The sequence below is a fragment of the Antennarius striatus genome, chromosome 11, assembly GCF_040054535.1.
Source record: "Antennarius striatus isolate MH-2024 chromosome 11, ASM4005453v1, whole genome shotgun sequence".
NCBI classification, from domain to species: Eukaryota; Metazoa; Chordata; class Actinopteri; order Lophiiformes; family Antennariidae; genus Antennarius; species Antennarius striatus.
The window spans coordinates 3,967,567-3,988,709 of NC_090786.1; the positions used below are offsets into that span (position 1 = coordinate 3,967,567).

General features: G+C 47.4%; 2 protein-coding genes across 8 annotated transcripts in view; both read left to right on the plus strand.

Annotated features, from left to right (window-relative positions):
• Positions 1–235: 235 nt before the first annotated feature.
• Positions 236–16,260, plus strand: ttc27 (tetratricopeptide repeat domain 27). 2 transcript variants are annotated; one of them, XM_068328219.1, is made up of 20 exons: positions 236–534; positions 2,373–2,562; positions 3,097–3,220; positions 3,324–3,467; positions 4,836–4,938; positions 6,829–6,987; positions 7,066–7,196; positions 7,411–7,523; positions 8,032–8,098; positions 8,878–8,991; positions 9,976–10,071; positions 10,418–10,540; positions 10,631–10,858; positions 10,946–11,044; positions 11,155–11,207; positions 11,515–11,680; positions 12,837–13,034; positions 13,135–13,246; positions 13,370–13,467; positions 15,352–16,260. In XM_068328219.1, exons 1-20 carry the CDS (start codon positions 444–446, stop codon positions 15,481–15,483), a joined length of 2,541 nt encoding a protein of 846 aa, XP_068184320.1. In that variant the 5' UTR covers positions 236–443; the 3' UTR covers positions 15,484–16,260. The 2 variants fall into 2 exon arrangements, with proteins under 2 accessions (XP_068184320.1, XP_068184321.1); XM_068328220.1 differs by having other exon boundaries at positions 3,327–3,467.
• A 3,733-nt stretch (positions 16,261–19,993) lies between these two features.
• Positions 19,994–21,143, plus strand: part of ltbp1 (latent transforming growth factor beta binding protein 1) — a 45,594-nt gene continuing 44,444 nt past the window's right edge. For 5 of the 6 annotated variants that reach the window (XM_068326861.1, XM_068326863.1, XM_068326865.1 and 2 more), the window contains exon 1: positions 20,002–20,710. In XM_068326861.1, the coding sequence (XP_068182962.1) occupies positions 20,379–20,710 (332 nt within the window). In that variant the 5' untranslated portion in view covers positions 20,002–20,378. Of the gene's footprint in view, positions 20,711–21,143 lie in introns of all 6 variants that reach the window. The other variant, XM_068326866.1, reaches the window with a different exon arrangement.

The following is a 21,143-nucleotide window of genomic DNA, read 5'->3' on the forward strand; positions in this document are numbered from 1 at the left end:
GTTTTTTTCCACATGTGGGCGTGTCGGATTAAATTGGAGGCGTGGTCAGGTGCATTTTTCTGGATCGGGTTTTTCTGTTGAAACGATCAAAATCTTTAAAAATCTCCGATTACGTCAGATACGTCATCCCCTCTTCATCCAATGAGATTCGGAGTAATGTGGGCTGTGGCGTCACCATAGTAGATCTCGCAAACCCTCAAATCCACATCGGTCTTTCCGCGTAGGAACCTGCATGATAGTACTTTTCCTACGCGACAGTGAACGCAGCATAAATTTTCCCAGAATACAACGCGCATCTGTCATGGCAGCTCACTGATGCCGCCTGCTCCACATGGGTAGAAGCTGAGGCATTTCGTCAGCTTGAGAAACACCGATCGGCTCGTCAGTAGAAGTTTGTGTCGGCGGACCGTCCCGACGGAAGAGTTTACCCGCAGCGGAGAGCCATGACGCCGGACGTGGAGCTCGTCCTCCTCCGGGGCTTTTTGACACCCAGCGAGGCGCCAGGCTGGAAGCAGAACATCTCCGGAACCGCAGGTGAGGATTCGATCGTTGTTTCACCTCGTCACATGATGGGTGCGTTAGGGAAGGAGACACCAGCGGGCGGGGGGAACGCGATCAAAGGTACCGGTGAAGCTGGAGGTCCGTTACCGATCCCCGCAGCGGCGATGTGACCGTCCAGCCCCGTGCGATCCTCGGCTGCGCGTTGACCGATCCGCGCGTTGCGTTAACGCTTAAGGTGGGTGTGAAGGTGAGACAGGTTCGCTAATTAACTAATCAGGATGTTGGGATGATCAATCAGCTAATGTTCCGGAACCAGTGGGACCCGGAACTCATGTCTTTGAAGTGGATTTAAAGGGTGGACACTGGTCCATGAGGCCAAGGACCCCATCATCCTCATCTTCATCCACATCCTCATCAGTCACATCACGCAGGACCAGGAGGAACCTCATCCTTCTCCGCTCCAGACCTTCCTCAGATTTTGCTCGCCTTGTCCTGCAGGTTAAAGGTCACAGGAAGTGGACAGTGGATTGTGGACTCATTCCAGAACCTTATTTCCAGTAATTGCTCCCGTTTCATTGGCCAATCTGATGGGTTGCTGACAGGTCGTTAAACGTGTTCCATACCCCCCCCACCTCCTCCACCCTTCTCCCCCCCATCATAAAGCCAGAGCCCAGCCTTCGTCTCCTCATCCTCTGCCTCACCGCCGCTGTGACTGCAGCCGCTGGCTTTCATTAGATCCACGCTGGGATGACAATCTCAAGTCGTTTACAACCAGGAAACTTATTAACGCCGAGGGGACAGTGGAGGCGTCACGTGACTGATGGGAGGGGCTCCAGTGTGCGCCACAAATGAGGGTTGTGAGATCTTAAATACAAAGATGGAGCCTCTGCATTGTCGCATCTTTTTTCTTGAACCGATAACTAATCAGAACCGGGAGGTGATCCGGATCGTGCTCGGGGTCCAGGATTCTTTACCGTCGTGGGACGATTACTAGATGTTCCCTCCTGCTTTGGCAGATAACATCAAGATCACAAGTTGTCCAACACATCCGAGTCCTGGATCCAGGTACTATCCTGGATCTGCTGATGCAGAATCTAGAAAGGTCCGCCTCTTCCCCCACGGGGCAGTTCTTCATCACCGGTTTGTGCCCAGTTTTCATCGATTCCTGACCAATCATCACCCGTTCTTGATCAGTGACATCACACAGGCTCGTTTCCTGCTGCGTTTCCGGATCTTGTCGCTCTCTTAGCGTAGCTTAGCAACCGTTTCCAGTCGACAATTCTCCACTGAAGCACTTCAGACTCGTTGTCAAAGCATTAAATTGTGGAATTACGTCTCCATGTCAGTCGTGGTGGAACCACAGCTTAGTTTGATTGCTCATTTAAAAAAAACAAACACACACACACACACAAAGAGAACAAAGCAGCTGATGTCGCCTGAAGTGAAAGCCGGGGTTCCTTTTTATGAGCTGCAATCTCTCAAGACGTCTGGAGACGTTTAGAAAGCCAAAGGCAGCTCCATGGGAACGAGCTTCCAACGCTGATTGCAAGTCTGCGTCAGTCGGCTGGAGACTGTTTGAACTCCTTCAGCAATCGGATAGATTGCATATTAATGCGGGGGTGTGAGGCATGCTGGGTAGTCTAGAGGTGTTTGGGGTTTTTTTTTGTTTTTCTTCTGGAGGTTGCGATGGAGACAGTTTTTGGGGGGTTTTTTCCCAGCACCTGCTCCTGTTTCCGTTCTCCCCCAGCGAAGGGAACGCAAAGCAATCAATGCTAATGAGCCGCGCCGTGCCCACCCCCCACCCCCCCGTCAACTAAAAAGCCAGATGCAGACGTTTGAATCCGTCCTTTCCTTTACCTGTGTTTCCCCAGTGGCGAGCTCCCTGCTGGAGTCCCTGGTAGACGGAGACTTCCAGGCGGTTCTCCGGAGCCCCCAGGTGGCCCATCTGCTGGCGGGAGACGGCAGCTGCAGCCGGGGGGAGGAGGAGGCCGTCGATGCTTACCTGGAGAGGCGGGTCTTGCTCTACCTGAGGAGCGGCGCCGAGGAGGAGCAGCCGAACAGGTGACGCGTGAACTTATTATCCAATCAGAGGTCTTCGTCAGAAAGCGTTTTTTTTTGTTTGTTTTCCTCCTCCTCTGAAGACGCTTTTTGTTGGGATGGATTGACGAGGTCGAACGGAGCACAAAAAGCCGTCGTCGGGAGCGTTTGTTTCTCTCGCCGCGTCCGCTTTCCTTCATCATGAATTATTAATTTTAATAAGGACGGCTCGACGCGCCTCCTTCATGCTCTCTGGGGAGAATTTTCTGCGTGCAAAAACGTTGAATTGCGGCGCATATTGTTCCTCCTCTTCCCCTCATCATCATCATCGTCGTCGTCGTCGTCGCTTCCTCTCCATCACCTCCTCAGCCTAATAGAAAGGCAGCCGAGCGCGTCGCTGCTCTGCGCCTGTTTTTAGAAGCATCCTAATTGCCGGCGGGAGCAGAGGCGACAGCCGGAGAAGACTTGTCGCCTCCGCGCCTGTCGGGGAAAAGTGAAATCTTACTTTATTTATCAGCTCCTCCTCCGGTCGTGTGTTTGTCTCGTCTCCCGCTGCAGGGCGCTGGCGGTGATGGCCCTGGCCGTCTCCTGCCTCCATCTGTTCGCCCAGAGTAACTGGACCGGTCCTCCGCTCTCCATCCACACCTCTGACCTGCTGCCCCCCGCCCTGCTCGTCTCTCAGGTATAGCCCCACTCGCTTCTCTTTTCCAGCTCCGATGCGCCAACTGAGGTTTTAAAAGTTGAGGAGTGCAGGTCAACCCGCAGGTCAACCTGTCTCCGTCCAGCAGCCCCAGACCCTGTTGGAGGCGATCCATTCCAGCCTCCTGCTGGACGGGGAGAGCGTCTACAGCCTGGTCTCCAACCCGTTCCTCCTGCTGCTGGCCAGGGTGATCCTCACCAGGTGCTCCTCGGAGATGTCCACCCTGCAGGTGAGTCCGACCAACCGACCAACGCCGGACGTCTTCCTCTGGCTCGGCTCCTCGGGGTCGCGGCCCCTCACCGAGTAAATTAAACAGGAAGTCACGCCGGACAGAAAATCGTTGTGGCGCAGGACAAATGCCAGCTCTGACATCAACCGAATGAGGAAGTCGACGCCCACCAAGCGGTTGCTTTTCTGCTGGATGGACGGGGCATCGATTTGTTCAGCCCTGGAGGATGCTCGGGTGTCGCGGCAGCAGAATGTTGAGCAGGGAAAGGTTAACAAGAATAAAACGTCTGGAGTGATTTGTGGGACACGAAAAACACGTAGATTAGAGACGCCTCAGATTCATGGTCACGTGACCTAAAGGAGAATCATCAGGGTGTTTTTAAGACACCCGTCACCAGCGACGCACCTGATCACACCTGGATGTCACACCATCATGTCATCGGCGTAGAGGGATATGATTTTATTAGTGCCGTTTGCCCTTGATGCCATCATTTTCTCTCTATATGCTAATGATAGCTAAATGATCTTTTAATGTCACACCCCCCCCCCCCCCACACACACACACACACTCGCTTCTATCCAGCTGCACAGCATGATATAAGACACGGCCGGTCAGCTGACGGGTGGACACGCGTGTCCCGACACGATGGATTCATGTGTGTACATGCTAGACGGAACGACGGCGCTCCAGGATATTGATTCCGTGAGACGGGCGATTAAACGTCCATGTAACCGAGCGACGGGGGGAGGGTGGGGTGGGGGTCGTCCTGCATTGCAGATGAGGCCGAGGTATCCTTCCTGACATACAAATAAGCTTTTTACATGCTCGGCTCGTTCTCTGCCAGAACAAGAGGTCGATGGGTCAGAGGTCACCGCGGTGGCAGAGGGAACTTACACGGCTGGGGGACATAATTCTGTCTTCCTGCCCCCTTGTGCTCCGGTCGGATGGAAAATGTAAAGAAGTAAATGCTCTGTGTTATCTTCAAATTACAACTAGAACCAACGCGGTCAGAGACTGCTCATCCCAACACCCCTGAATTCAAAAATTTTTACCCTGACCTACTTGCATAGGTCAAAGATCAAAGCTGGTGCGTTCTTTTTGGACCCTTATTTACCCGTACAAAGAAAGAAAGTAAGTATACTTTATTAATCATCTGGTCGGGGGTTTTCTGTGTGTGTGCCGACACAGATGAAGCATCTGACGGATGTAGAAACATCAGAACTGACTGATGAAAACTTCTGCAAGTTTTTGTCTTCCAATCCAAGCTGTCAATCATTCCTTTTCGTTCCTTTCCTCGATCTGAATGTTTTTTCGTTGGTTCCTATGTTACCTCTCATCGCTGTCTTCTCCCCGTCGTCGTTCCGTCAGCTTCTACCTTGGTGGACTTTGCGCTACGTCCGCCTTCACCAGCAGATCCTGGAGGCCTGTTCGCCGCAGCTCCTCAGCCTGGCCCAGAGCAGCATGGAGAAAGGTCAGTCTGACACGGACATCGTGTGTGTGTGTGTGTGTGTGTGTGTTCACGGTTTGACAGAAAAACTCTGGTGAGGTCTGAAGAAGGTGGCTGAAGCAAGAAAATATTCAAGAACTGGGGATCTTATTCTGTGAGGAGAGTCCTCAGGGAGTCTGTGTCCGCAGCAGAGCATAAGAACCGAAGACTAAAGATCTAACGTCTTGAATCAACCGAGAAACGCATTGCTAACAATGTTTGTTAAACGATAAATAAATAGGTGAAATATTCCAATCCCCGACAGCCAGACGTCTCCTTGACGAAGATAAAGAATCCTAAGGTCTGACTTTTAGTGTGTTTTCCTTCCCTCCCCAGCCGGCAGCTCAAACAATCCACTCAAGTCCTGAAATGTGAAACTGCCGGTGCTAAAGGTGACGCAGACGTGTTGCATGTAAATCTTTTCCCGCTCCTTGCTCGCTCCGGGCGCCCCTCAGCCTTGGCATCGCTTCATTAATTTTGAATAGGAATGAAAGTGTATGATTTCTCATCATGAATTATACACCTCCTCCCCTGCCCCCCCCCCACCGCCCCCATTCTCGTCCGAGGATAATCTCTCCGTGACAGGGCCTTCATCAAGCCCGAATTAATCAGATCGGATGGAAATAAAGACACGGAGCCGCGTCGCTCAGAGAGGCAGACGGAGGAGGGAGCACCCATTTCTCCCTCGGCCCCAGCTCCGTTTGTCTTTTTAATGTGTCACCTCAAGGCCTGGCTTCCCTGGACCTGCACTGATGGGGGCGCGTCGGCACCGGCTGACGTGGGACGGCGCTTCAGTTTCAAACATCTCGGTTCACGCCTTTGAAACGTCTCAAATTTTTCACGTTTTTGAGATCCTGAATGAGCTTTTTTTTTTTTTTTTTTTTTTTTTTTTTGGGAGAAACAAACATCCAAACCTCCGTCCTCAAAAGATAGAAATAAGGAAATCAAAGGAAATGGAAGCAGACGGGCCGACAGGGAGCTGCGCCGGAGCACAACGCGCTGATTATCTGACCCAGTGGATCTAACAGACTTTAGATTTTTTTTTTTTTACCTGAACCAAATAGAAAATACTCCAAAAACTCCCGTTAATGTTTCATCAGAGCAGGGAAATAAAATTTAATGTGGCCCATGTCGTCATGGAGATATTATTCAAGTCTGGCATCACCTGATGGTGGACCAGCAGGCCCGCATGACGGCGTTTCCTCCTGAAACGACCACCTAAAGGTCATTTGGAGCCGTGACGGCGAAGCCTTGTCTCAGACGTTTGTTTCTTGTTAAATTGCTGAAGCTGAAGAAAATCAATGAACACTGCTGTCCTTTAGCCGTGGACCGGGTTCCAGCTCCAGTGGCATGTTTGGCTATAAAAGTCCCATAAAGCACGGCGCATCCATTTTTTTTCCCGGTCACAGCGGTGTTTCCTGTGATTCACTGGAGTTTGTGGATCATAAATTTATTTATGAGTGCTTAATAACACATTCCCCTGCGGTGCGACAAGAACATATTTATTGTTGCTTCATCAGGCCATCCTGAGTTCTTACAAAAAAAACTAAAAACAGAAAAGACGAACAATTTGACAGAGATGGAAATGTAAAAAGGGCCTCTTTTTTTTTTTTTTTTTTTTTTTAGCCCTAAAGTCTCCAATGAATGGAGAAAACGTCGTTTGAAATAATTAGAAATGCAAATCTAGTGATGCATTACATAAAAATAAAAGGTAGTTTTAAATTGACTGGCGGGGTCATGCTAATCCATTATTTAATTTAAGTGGAATTGATCAAAATGGTCAAAAAAACAACAACAAAAAAAACCTGACATATAAAATAAAAATACTAAAAAATAATAATAATAAAAATAGCTTAACCTTCGTCGTCTCTCCAGTGATGAAGTGCCAGGCGGTGCTGTCGCAGCAGAGGACCCTGGCGATCCAGTTCCACCTAGAGAGCGCCTACATCAACCTGACGTACTACGAGTACCAGCAGGCCAAAGTGCACATCCAGAAGGCCCAGGAACTCTCGGGGCTCCATATCAACGTGACGGGTAGGCGGCGGTCCTCTTAATCACGTATTGATCGAGTCTCGGAGAATCCTGATTGCGTTCGGTCCATCGTCCATCAAGGCGCTCTTGGCAAGCGGACCCGCTTCCAGGAGAAGTTCTTGGCTCAGATGATCCTCGAGGTGAAGCGACAGCAGGACCAGACGGACGTGGAGACCAGTCCCGCCCCCACACCCCCGTCCTGCCTGCCCAAGGTACGCGTATGTCTTCTTTTCCAGATTGAGGCGCTAATCCACAGGGCTTTCGTTGTGGTGGCCTTCAAACCAAATGCAAACCTTGACTGGAACCAAGACAGTCACAGACTGCAACATCCCGCGACACCCTTGAATTCAAAATTTTTCATGGAGTCATTTAGAGACCGGTGCAGGAGTTGGGTCAACTTTGTTGACTCGCTGCGTTTCCATCCAGGATCTCAGTCTGGACGACGACACCGTGCTGGATAAGATCAAGCTGGCGGAGCCGGACGAGTACGACCTGCCCGACCTGAGCGCTGAGGAGCAGGCGGTCGTCCTGGGCGTCTGGTGAGTTACCAGACCTCATCAGAACATCACCGGCGTCTCATCGGCATCGACTCGCCCTCTGAGATTTGGTGCAGATTGGGTCGATAGTTTCTGCGTTTTAGAGAGATGTCCAATCTAGTGTCGCCAACGCTGAAACCTTCCAGTAAAGTTTCTAGTAATCCGTCCAGCCATAAACCATCACAAGAAGTAAAAACAGGAGCTTTCCCAGCATTACTGCGGGATAATTCACACTTCTTCTGCCAGAATGAGGAGCCTGCGTTCTGATTGGCCGGTTATTACCTCGTATTTGGCCGCTGTGATCCTTTCTACCTGCACTTCGAAGTATTCGTAAGACGCCTTCGCTTCTAAATCGCACGGTTTCCAATCAATGCTGTGAATGATGATTTCTTCTCCTCGCGACCCTAAGCAACATCAACCGACCAATCAGAAGCAGTAGATGTGTGACCGAGCCTTTAGTCGGGTTTTTTTTTTAAGGTCCAACCTGTTGATCTGGTCTGTTGTGTCGCAGCGTCGACTTCCAGAAGAACAACCCCGTCCACAAACTAACAGCAGAGGAGCTCCTGGCCTTCACATCTGTGAGTCATCGCTTTTTACACTTTGTTCTTCCCTCTCTCTTTTGTTTCTCATCCACCTCCTGGATCCATGTCTAATATTTAATCTAATGGTGCAAACCAAATGAAGGATTTTTTTGTGGGCACACTTTTCTGTTGTTTCATCCTCATCACTCGCTCACAAGTTGGACGGCGGCGCTCTGAGCTCAGCTTGAGGTGGAATTCTTCGCTCTGACGCTGCTGGCTCTGTGAGCAGGCATCTTCCCAGCCTACATGTAGATCCAGGAATCTGCAGGCTGGTTAGATGGTTGTCGCATGTCTGGCCGTCTTCACCGACCAATGGACCGTTAACTGCCGTCATCAGGCGACTTGCGGTTTTTTACAATCTCATCTCGCGTAACGACGGTCAAGACAAAAATCCAGCAGGAGGACGCTAATTGTTTGCAACACAAAATCAATTGTGCGATCCGTCCAACGTCAGGGCGGATGGAGGTTTTTCCAGTAGCCGGGGTGTCTCTCCCTGTCGGTGAATGAAGGAAAATGAGTTTAAATTTTTACCAGCTGGTTCAAAAACCTTCCCGGGAAGACGGTTCGTTGCTGATTGGGAGCAGGAGTGCCTGTCCAAATTAAAAAACACGACTCAAACTCAACAACTGAAGAAGTCTGTTTCCTGATAACCCACTGTTGGGGTCACATTGACTCCCCCAGCAACACTTCTCACTTTTCCTCCCATTTCCAGTAGCTAAATGTGGTCTGATTTGGGTTTTTTTTTAAAACTTTATTCGTCTCTCCCGTTTCTGCAGTGCATTCTGTCTCAGCCCAAGTTCTGGGGGGTTCAAGTCGCAGCTCTTTGCCTCAGGACCAAACTGGAAAAAGGGAAATCCAGATGTGTTGAAAGAGCCATGACGCAAAGCCAGGTGAATCGGCACGTTTATCTCACAAATCGTGGTTTCGTCCACTTGTTTGGCGGCAACATTTATTAGTTATGTTAATTTTGTAAACTTCAATTGAAGGTTTTGCATCAGGGATGGGTTTAGATTGCAGATCCGGGTCCAGATCCGGGTCCAGATCTAGGTCCAGGTGACTCTTTGTGTCACCAAACTCGATATGACGCGATTCTTCTCGTGATCGGAACATAAAATGACAAATGTTTTTAATGTTTTACATCGCAGATCTGAACGTGAGATTATTTTTCGGTCCGGATTTATCAACTAGACTCTTTTATTCCACAGGATTAACACACATTTCTTTCTTTTCCTCCCGCCTCCGATCCCCGTGGCGTTATCTTTGTTCTCAGAGCGTGTCGTGTTCGGATAATAATCTCCTCCGCGCACACGTGTGGGTGTTTGGGAGTCCATTAAGAAGCGCCGTGGAGCTCAACTCCACTCCCTGCCAGTGAATTATTGAGTAACCTTGATCTCCTCTAAAAACCCGGAGCACAAACGCCGCCGCTCCATTTTCTATTTTGGATGTTTGATCGATTACATCCTTGAAAAAGCAAACACAGATGGCATTATGGGATTATGAAGGAGCTGGACGGTGACGAATCAGAATCCCGTCACCTGACTGGAGGATGACAGGAAGGAGCTCTCTTCTTTCTTTATTTTTATTTATTTTTTTCTTTATTTATTGTTTGGCGCCGAGTGAAATATCAAATTTTTATTTATCTTCAAAGGGCGAAAACGAACAAAATGTGCTTTTTTTTTTTTGTCAGCTGAACTGCTTCACCTTTTGGGTGAAGGATGTTCAGCTGCTTTGAGGAGGAGGGAGGAGGAGGAGGAGGAGGAGGAAGTGTCTTTTCACCATCCTGTCATCGTTTCCTCGCCGAACGTATGGAAGAAATCTGCAGCTAATTGGAATCACGCACCGCTGCACAACTCAATTTCCTTTTCCTTTTCCAGGTGATAGTCGACCACTTTGAAGACGAGAAGTGTCCCGTGACCGAGCGACTCAAAGTCTTCTACTGCTGTCAAGCCCCGCCCAGATGGGTCGTCCAGGTAACTGGACGCGTTCGGGCGCAAATTTCAAAATGATCAGTTTATTTCTGGTTATTTCTGAGGTCATAAAGCAGATTAAATGCGCTGCGGACGTGGTCGTCATGGCGATCTTTGGTGAAAAAGCCAAATCTTCTGCTTTGGATGGGAGCCTGAAACTAAAAGCATGTAAAACTAAAACAAAAACCTTCAGGTATTCAATATTCCTGGCTTTCCTGCGGGGATGATCCATGATATTTTTATTTGGGCGGTGGTGAACGTGTCTGATCTGGATTTAGACCTTAACGAAATAAACTTCTGAAGTCCAAGAGGACGTCTCTCTCAGCCGCCGTCTCGTCTTCGCCTGCAGAAGCAGCTGGCCAGCCTGCTGATGGACCTCGGCTGCATGAGTTCAGCTCTGCTCCTTTATGAAAAGCTGGAGCTGTGGGAGGATGTGGTGATCTGCTACGAGAGGCTGGGCCAACACGGTAAGGTAGGTAAACAACAACAACAACAACAACAAACACGACCAGTCGCCTGGATCCAAACGTCTCAGTCACGAGTTCGCGTCCCGCCGGTTCAGGCCGAGGAGATCGTTCGCAGGGAGCTGGAGAAGAAGGAGACGCCGAGCCTCTACTGCCTGCTGGGAGACGTCCTGCGGGAGCATCGGTACTACGACCGGGCGTGGGAGCTGTCGCGCCGGCGCAGCGCCAGAGCCATGCGCTCCAAAGCGCTGCTGCACCTCCAGCAGAAGGAGTTCCAGCCGTGCGTCGAGTGCTTTGAGATGTCGCTGAAAATCAACCGCCTGCAGGTACGACCGCCGTCGGCTGGACTCTTTACTGGGAACACCCGTGTGAGCGTTCTCGTCGTTCTTGGTGTGTTTTTTTTGTTTGTGCAGCTCGGCGTGTGGTTCTCCCTCGGCTGCGCCTACCTCGCCCTGGAGGCCTACGAAGGAGCCGCCAAGGCGTTCCAGCAGTGCGTGCTGATAGAGCCAGACGTAAGCGTGGACAGAATACGGAGATCTCGATCCGATCGACGTCTGCGTCTTCCTTTCCCGCAAAACTGCTTCAAAACTGTCCCTTCATTTCTTCCCGTCTCTCGTTTCAGAACGCAGAAGCGTGGAACAACCTCTCCACCGCGTACATCCGCCTCCACAAGAAGTGAGTACCGGCGTGATGGAAGCTTTTTTAAATGGGATGTTGGGTCGTCTCCATCCGCCGTCTGACGCTGAAATCCACCTTAACGTGACTGAACCTGCTGCTCATGTGTTTCATAAGCGTTTTATTACCCAAAAGATTTTACTAGAATCTTTCCGATCTTGGAGGCTGACGCCGGTGCGGATGTGGAGCCTGTGTCAACACTTCAAATCGTGCATTTTTTAAAATTTCTCCCGGATCGTGAGATGATTGTGTCTGTTCCTGAACCTTACCCAGGTTTACTAACAGTCTCCTTCTGTTTTCCTGGCAGAAACAAAGCCTTTCGTACCCTGCAGGAAGCCCTGAAGTGTAACTATGAACACTGGCAGATCTGGGAGAACTTCATCTACGTGTGCATTGACATTGGGGAGTATTCGGAAACCATCAAAGCCTACCATCGCCTGATGGACCTCAGAGAAAACTTCAAGGACGTCCAGGTAAAGAAGTGATCCATGTGAGAATCTGATTGTCCTCCAGACCCTGCTGTGCATCAGTGACCAAATGAATATCCATCAGACACCTGCTTTCATTTAGGGTTTTACTCTGGCATCTTCGTGAGTCGCTCGCAGCTAAGCTAAGCTAAGACCAACCCTCGTGATTGCTCCTCCAGCCACACACCTGATCGATGGTTTTGTTTGGATTTATTCCTTCTCTGTTTCGTCCCCTCTGATGTTTTTAATGCAGTTACAATTTTTGACATCTTATCCTCGCGCGTCTCACATTTTTGTCGTAGTCAAACAAAACCTAGAAAGACATGACATGAAAGTGTCTTCACTCCACAAAGCTCTTCTATTTATACCCCGTCTATTTTTAAATCAAGCAGCAGTTTTGAGAAGCGACATTTTCTGCTTTTAGTCGACGACCTTAATTTCCTCGCTGCGGTTGTTTTCAGCCCAGTCATTCGACGGTTCGTAGAAGAGCACTCAGTAGGGGCGCAGGCCTCTGCCAAGAACAGACAGACCCTTTTAATTAAATTAAACCCCAATCCGAATTCCAGGAATTAGTCTAAAACCGAAGATTTTAATCACGCTAAAAGTGCACACACACAAAAAAAAAAAACATTGACGGATTCTTCGTCCACCTGCATTTTTTTTTTCTTTGTTTTCTATAGTAAAGGTCAAGGTTTCTTTTTTTTTCTTCTTCTTCTTTCAGGGTGTTGCATCACAATAAAAACACATTAAGCTGGAACAAAACATCACTTCCACAATCACACACTGTTTGCGTAGCCACACACACACACACACACACACACACACACACACACACACATAATGGATCTGAAGTCATCTCTCCTTCTCTTCCCTCCGTCCATTAGCGACGCTGGTCGACAAAGAGACAAATGAGTGTTTAGAATGGCTTTTTGCTCACGCAGACGGGGGGGGGGGGCTGCACCTCCTGCCAGAGTTCATTAACACACGGGACGGGTCAGATAGAATCCCTGCCCGCCCCCAGCCCTCTCCGAGCCCCTGCAAACTGCGACTTTTGATGCATTTAGGGTGAATAAAAGAATTTCTCGTGTCAAAGCATTTCAAACCCATGATCTCACATAAATCTGCCGTTAACCGCCGTCATCATTTATTTGTCCGACGGTAGGTTTTGCAGATCCTGGTGAGAGCGGTGGTTGAGAATCTGCCGGACAGTCAGGGGGGGCGAGGAGCCGGCGTTGAACCCAAAGTGAAGGAGCTCCTGGGGAGGGTCACGTCACGCCACAGCAGCGAGGCCGAGATATGGCGACAGTACGCCCTGCTGTACGGGGGAGGACGAAGTTCCAACCAAGAAGACGACAAGAAGGTCGGCGCTCCAGCGGTTTGCCCTTTTCTGCGGGGGAGGGGGGATGAGCTCAAAATGAGAGGAGTCGGAGCCCCAACTGTGGTGTCGTTTGGTTTTTCAGGCTCTGCAGTTCTTGTCCAAAGCTCATCGCTGTGACGTCCAGGCTGGCGACTGGGAGAAAGACCCCGCCCTCTTCAAGGAGGTCATCAAAAGGGCCGTTGATTTAGGTGAAGGTGAGAGCACCAACTAAACGTCCAATCACCACTCCCCGTGTGTCGTCAAGCGCTTTTAATGTTGTGATATAAGCGCCGTCCAGCCGAGACTGGATCCGTTCTGAGTCTCGCTCCATTTCTCAGTGACGATCAGTTGCAGCAAGAAGTGGAGTTCAGCAGAAGCTCTCCAGATGTTGTCCTCCACTCGCCTCAGCCTCAGGAGTCTGGCCACCAAAGCTAAGGTACAGTCTGATCGCAGCCGCCTGCAGGCCATGACATCACTGTTATTCCATGAGTCACGGTGGAGCGAGCTTTTGTCGAGACGTCGCCGCGTTTCATTGCTTTTCTTTTTTTCGAAGCGTGTTTGTGTTGTTTTCCATTCATGAACAAGAGATTAGCTTTCAAAATGGAAAAAAAATAACAAGTCTGACCTTTTATGTTCAGATAAAATGGTATAAAGTGGAATTAGCTCCGGCCAAGGTAGCAACTCGTCTGCTTCAGGTCCACGAACAACTAAAGGCGATTGCAACAACCTGTAGAATGCTCCAGGACTTCTTCTGGAACCAGGACTACGATCCTTGCTTGGGATCATCATCCTTTTGAAACATCCAGTGATATCCAAGCTTCATCTTCCTCACGGATGAAGATGTTTTCTTCTGAGATTTCCTGATTCCTTGATGGAATCAATTTTTCTCTTTACGACAGTGGTCCCTACACCCCGAACCCGTACCGGCTTCAGTCCGTGGGTCAGTCGGTACCGTGCCACATAGAAAGAATACAGAACTTACTGTTAATAAAGTTGATTGCACACTGGATTCACATTTATTATTATATCTAGAAAAACTGTTTTTATTACGGTTGTATGATTTTATTATGTTGTGTTTATCCGCCACACCTTAAAGGCCGGTCTATGAAAATATTGTTGGACATTAAACCGGTCCGCGGTGCTAAAAAGGTTTGGGGACTGTTGATCTACGAGATGCAAGTTTCCAGTGGACCAGGAATCAAAGAACTTTTGTGTCTTTTCTTGATGGTTTTGAGCTACTAGAGCCACGTTTACGGTGCTTTTGGGCCAGCAGCGGTGAACATCGTGGAGTTCAGTCGTAAATCTTGGCGTGAACAGTACAACCTTTGGGAATCTCCTTGCTAAAGTAGGTCTATGAAGGTAGGCTCAGAGTTTTAACTGCGTCTGATCTGTAAATCTGACGTAGGGACAATATTCAAGAGGTTGAATCGTTTAAAGACTGTAGTAGTCAGTAAAAGTAGACTTTTGTATTATATTTAGAAAAGCTCTAATAAAATCTTTTGTATTCAGCCATTAAAATATTCTTGTTTGATTTGATTATTACTAAGGGCTGATAAATCCTCTATTTTACCAATAAACCTAATATGCAGTGGAGGTTGAATCCTTCTGCCTCCAACTGTAGGAAGGGACAAAAAGTTTTTCCTAAACTGTTTCCAGATTTTCAAAGAGGAATTGACTGTAATGTTGTTTATGTGACCTGGAATAGAATAGTGAGGGGGGAAATGTGAAATAGCGGTTGGTGAATTTATTTGGCACGCCGAGTTTTCCAGATGTAACCGCTCTGGGGAAGGCTGCTCAGTAGTGGAGCAGATCCAGTGCTAGAATTCCTGCCAATTAGCTGCCCAGTAGTATGTAGTGAATATTAGGTAATGAATGGCATAACCTAACATCCACTACATACTGCACCCGTTGACTTAGGATGCTAGAATGTAATCGGTGATCAGTTATTTGTGAGAAATTCCAAAATAATTTATCCAGTTTTTATTGTATGAGATAGAAATGTACAAAGAATGGAATAAATATTAGTATTTGGTCAATGTGTTAATTATTGCTTTCAGAAACATAATTGGCGTTTCTGTTTTGAGATATCGCCAGACGAAATACTTTCCACTTAAACTCTGCTTTTTATTAAAATAGTGAAATACCTTTTGTCTAAATCCAGAGATGCTTTTACTTCACGTGTGCTGCCTTAAACGTTAAAAGATGTTGTCACTCGAAACGGGAACTAATTGGGTGTTTGAAGGTGTTTCATCTTGATGAGGATGATATGATCCTTAATTGCATCCCATAATTATTCGATCTCCTGCTTTATCTCTTCCAGCAAAGGCACACCGATGTGGCGACGGGTCAGGTCCACGCTGAGCTCCAGGATGGCGTAGCCGCTCTGGAGCAGCTCATTACCGAGCTGCAGGAGCTGAGTGGACAGCTAAGGAACCGATCAGCGGTGCAGTGAAGGACCCCTCGGACACGACGCCATCAACACCTTCAAATGAACCGTTTTAATTGTAATAAGAGATGAAGTAGGAAAACCAAAGGACTCATGCTGTGGCTGTTTTTATATCTCTGTTGTCAATGTAAATCAAGACCACAAAGCATCAAATATTAAAATGTTTTAGGCCTGGAATGAATCACCTTAAACTTATTTGAGGAGTGTTAGTGTTAGCTCTTCCAAAATAGACGCTAATCCTACCATACGACAGGACAACAGCGGTACCCAGACCAGCTCCATCCGCAGATAATTCAGAAAATCCACTTTGTTAAGACACCAGAGGGACACGATCCATGAAAAATGAATTGTAAAACGAACCCTGAATCCACATACTAACCCTTCATTCAAATCTGTCAAATAGGTTTTAATTTATCCTGCAAAAAGAAAAGACTGGAGTGAAAGCAGAACCTCCTTGGCAGAGATAATGAGGACTGAATGAATGTCATTTAAATTTCATCCTCCATTATCTGCAAGCCTCTCTCAATCAATAGCAGATCCCACAGACCCTGTTCAATAAGTGCTTCAGGCTTTATCGTTCAGACCCAGGCCGTCCAGTGGTAATGCATCCCAACACGTAAATATATTATTTCTAGATAACCTATATAAAAGTGATGTAATGTTTTGTCATCTCAAAGAGCAGAGCTTCAATAGACTTCCCAGAATTCCCGCTGTTTCACTGATTTCACTTCTGGCAAAGAATCGTATCACGTTTCATTTCACGCAGAGAGGCTTTTCCCACTTTGACCGATTTATCCGAGGTTTTCCAGAAGGACAGAAACCGACTGAGTCCTCCTCGTGGACGCTTGTTTTAACAAAAATTGTACAACTAAACAGAAAAGATGTTGTTGTTTTTTTTTTGCATTTGTTCCTCCGTCCCTACTATCATCTAGTTTGTTATTCCAGGTGCACAGATGGGCTTATCTCTCTTCCCAACAGGAAGAGCTCAATTATTCCAGCAGAGCCGATCCCAGCTGAAGCTGGCCAAGGGCCTGGGTGCACCCAGGACGGGTCATGGGTTCATCACCGTGGCAACACACGGAGACAAACAACCATTCATGGTCACATTCACACCTACCTGAATGGTTTTGAGTGATTATAACTGAGTGCTGCTAGCATACTTAACATGTGGAAACGTGTTTGATGGAAGATACCCAACTGAAGCCAAATGTAAGGAGAAGTCTGAGGGCATCTGGTGGATGCATGACGTATGGGGGGGGCGGGTGTTCAGGAGGAGTCGAGACGGAGTCTCAATGGGGCAACAGAACAGTTGGGAATCTTCTGGGTGTGATTGATTGATTTACCTTCAAATGAACCCTTCATGTTGACGTCATCAATGGATTGTGATGTCATGGCGAGAACCCTGCATGCAGATTGAACCCCTTCCTAACGCCGTGCAGATTAAAGCAGCCTGTGTGTAGGTGACCCGGTCCCAGGCAGCGCTGTGCCCGCCTTTTCAAACATTGCATCATCTGTGATTTCACATGACGGCTGCAGCCCTCCTCAGAGCCGGGACACGCATTCCCCCCCCCAAAAAAGTTTGGCAAAAAGGTCTCGCGGCCTCCGCCCTCTTTCCCAGGGAAGCTGTTTCACAGTCCGTCTCTGCTTACCGTCACCCTTGGCGGGTTCAAGTTCGGCAGCAGGGGCCCACCGCCCAGATCTGCCTGGCATGTGCGTTGCCATCAGACAAACACAAACACACACTTTCCATTCAGATCCTGGGGGAAAGTTTGTCTTGACTGTGTGAAAAAGTCTCATGCAATCAAAATGAGCACGCATGACATCACTAGATCAATTGGGCTACATGTAGAGATCAGCAGAGGTTGTGAAATAAAACTCATGTGGAATCCATTGAAGCGGTAAAAGGTTCAATATGCAGATATTTACCAGACAGAAGGTTTTTGAGTCACAGAGGAAGGACTAGTGGTTGGTGTGAAGGAACAAGGAAGAACAGTGTTCAAAACATGCACCAAATGTTTCAGGAAGTGTTAAAACATTGCCATCACCGTTTCCTATGCCTTCGTTATTTCCAAGAAGTGTTTAAAAAAAATAACATACGCTCCTCAACAGATGCTCCATCTACACCCCTGACATCTGTTTGAAGAATCTTAACTTACAAGAACTTCCTCATGGTAAATATCTTTCCATGTGTGGACTGGAGATAGGGTACCAATGTCCTCCAAATGATCAAATCCCTTTCCAACCCTTTTCTCAGTCCTGTTCCCAGCTGAGTGTTGGACTTGCATCAGAGCCAACACCTTCAACACAGGCGATGGATCTCTGACGGATAACGTTGAAGTTACAGCACCTTGAGGTCTTGGCAAAAACAAGCATAACTCAGTTTGCAGTGACCTGACTGTCTGATCTACATGGCGGTGAAGACAAGCACAGCTCTTGCTTCACCTGTCAATCTATGTTTTGACCCTCACCTGTAGTTACGAGTCGTACCTTATCCACAGGTCATAACTTACGACCTGTGGATAAGGACTTGATGAGACGAGATTGCAGATCGGCCGAGACGACCTTCCTCTGCAGGATGTTTGAAACCTTAGAGGTGGCAAGTAGAACGAAGACATCCGTCATCCGGGTCATGGATGAACGGAATCGTCAATCGATGACACCCTTGAGTGTGTCGCTGTCACCGGATGACAACCGGAGACATGCCTCAGATTTTGTACCACCGACTTGTGAACACTCACCATCAGCCTATTATCTCGCAGTTTATCAAGTGTTGATGACGCAATGAAAATTTAGTATTAATCAAGTTGTAATTGTTGCACAAAGACTATTTCCTGTCGCCAGTAGGTGGGACTATTATTGATTGTAATTATCACATACAGTAAGCTGTCAGGAGGAGACTGATCCTTATGTGTTTGAGCGACAACTTCTTTGTTCGAAGTTCTTGTGCCAAAGTCAAAGATTTGATTCTTTAGTTGTCTATCTATCTATCTATCTATCTATCTATCTATCTATCTATCTATCTATCTATCTATCTACAGTGATACCTCTACTTACGAAATTTCTCAGCAGGAAAATATTGCCTCTACTTACGAAAGAAATTTCGACTTACGTAATGTAAAAAACACAGTATCGGCTGATACTCGAATCTCCCACAGGTTCCTGAATGCAACATTCTCATATCTGCTCTGCCATTGGCTATTACCTTATTACGTATCATTCTGGCATCCCATTGGCTAAGAGGGATGTCACTCCACCTCTGTGGAGCTAGAACGGTGGTTAATGTATTGTCTTCGGCATTCGGCACTCGACCCCTGAGGTTTTCTGATAGTTTTGTGCAAATATAATAACTTTTTTGAGTACGTATTCGCTATGGACCCCAAGAAAGTGACGGAGAAAAGAGGAAAAGACGAAGAAAAGAGTGTTTTTTGTCCCTACAAACAAAGCAAAAGATCATAGAAAAGCATGAGAAAGGGACGCGTTTGGTTGATCTCGCCAAAGAATATGGCCGTAATGCATCTACAATCACCACGTTATTAAAACAAGAGGAGGTTTAAGGAGTTTAAGGCGTCGTGTGGGTGGATGGAGAGGTTCAGAGGGAGGACTGGAGCTCACTCTGTTGTTCGGCATCGTGAGACAGGAGCATATGAACCAGAGAGGGCCAAAAACAATGAGGACAGCAGTTAAAAGGTAAATGACCACCATTATTATTCTTTACTCTATTCTTTGATTTTTACATTATGCAAGAATCACATTTATTGTGTAATAATCTAATTGTAACATGTATTTGTTACATGTTTTGATGCATTTTTATGCTTTATAAAACATTTATGTCGGAATTTTGGGGGGCTTGGAACAGATTAGGGCACGCGTCTCTACTTACATAATTTTCTACTTACGTAATTTCTTCCGGAACCAATTAATTTCGTAAGTAGAGGTACCACTGTATCTATCTATCTATCTATCTATCTGGCTATCTGGCTACCTAGCTATCTATCTACACTGTATATCCATAATTTATATATATATATATACATACTGTATGGATATATACTGTATATATGTAGATAGATATATAATAGAAGTATAGATAGATAGAGATATACAGTGTATGTATGTGAAAATGACTGGATGACGTCACCACTGGCTCTCGAACACGTCACATTCCAAATCTGGTGATCCAGAATGTTTACATTTATAGCACTCATAGAAAATTCGCAACTTTGAGACAACAAAATAATAAAACTGGACTGAGATCGGATGTGAAATTTAAAAAAAATTAATGAAAAAAGAAAACAATAAGGTTTTAAATAAACAGATTAAATAGCAAAACGTCCCTGATCCAGATTAGGGAAGGTTTGTATGAACCTCCAGAAACATTGACAGCGGGGTGTGTTGGGGTGGGTTGGCCGGTCTGTGAGGGTGGGGGCCTATAGCAGTGGGACCCTCCTGGTGTGAGGGTTCAGCCCCCCCCCCTCCCTGACGTCATGTCTAGAGGCTGGCTGCTGTTCACCTACAGCGGAGAAACTTTCTCAAGCCCTCCTGACTGCGGACCAAGTCTGCTGAGAGGAACCCACGGACCCCCGGAGGCCCTCCACGCAGGAGAACCACGGGGACTGGCGTCACTCCTGCCCTCGAGGAACACTTTTCTTCCATTTTTCTCTTTTATTCCACACTTGTCAAAGTGAATCTTTTTCTTTTTTATATTTTCTTTCCTCGTGTAACGTCAGCTCACGTCGCCAGTTCATTCCCACACCGGGTCGGGGAATCGACCCGAGAGGAAAAATGTTCGGGAATAAACGTTTTTCCTTCTCTTAGAGGAGTTTCCACGGAGCTGAAAGTTACGCGGACGCGCGTTCCTGAGAAACCTTTTTTTTTTTTTTTTTTCCCTCCCCTTTTACTTAATGTTCGGTGCAGATATGTCTCGGTTCGGATGGGGCCTTTTATTTTCCGTGGGTTTGTTTCTCCCCTGCGTGTCAGCGGAGCAGCAGAGCGGCTTCAGGCGGCTCTACGTGCTCCAGCCCGGGCCGGCCGGACCGGACGACGCGGTGCGCGTCAGCTCCATCTCGACGCGGCGCGGCGCGGCGGGGCAGCCGCACACGTACAACGTGGAGCTCTCTGCGAAATTCGGGGGGCCCATCCGGAACAGGAGGATGGGGAACCAAGCTGTTCCGATCCCGCAGTTCAGTCAGCAACAGGAGCAGAGCCGGCAGAAGCAGGTCGTCAAGCTGTCGGGGTAAGAAAGTTTGGTGTCACCAAAAAAGTGACTAATATTCACAAAACTGTTTACAGGGTTTGGATTAATTGAACAAAAGTCATTTTATTCTGGTACTTTATTCCGTCTGAAACCCACCTGAACCCACGTGATCTCAGATTCACCTTGTATTTGCAGGTTCGCATCCCTTTCCGTCAGCTGGGAAATTATTACACATTATCAATTCAAATTTTTATTTGGGTTACAATTTACTTAAATTTTCCATGATGATGATTTTTCTTGTGTTATTCCATGAGAAGAAAAAAAAAGTCTAATCTTGCGTTAATATGGTCTGTAGCATAACTTTGATGGTACTGTTCTGGTCCAGGACCCATCATGGAAATCTGTTGAGTAGTTTTTGTGTAATCCTTCTTACAACAAATGGGCGCAGGTTCAAACATTACCACAGGAATAA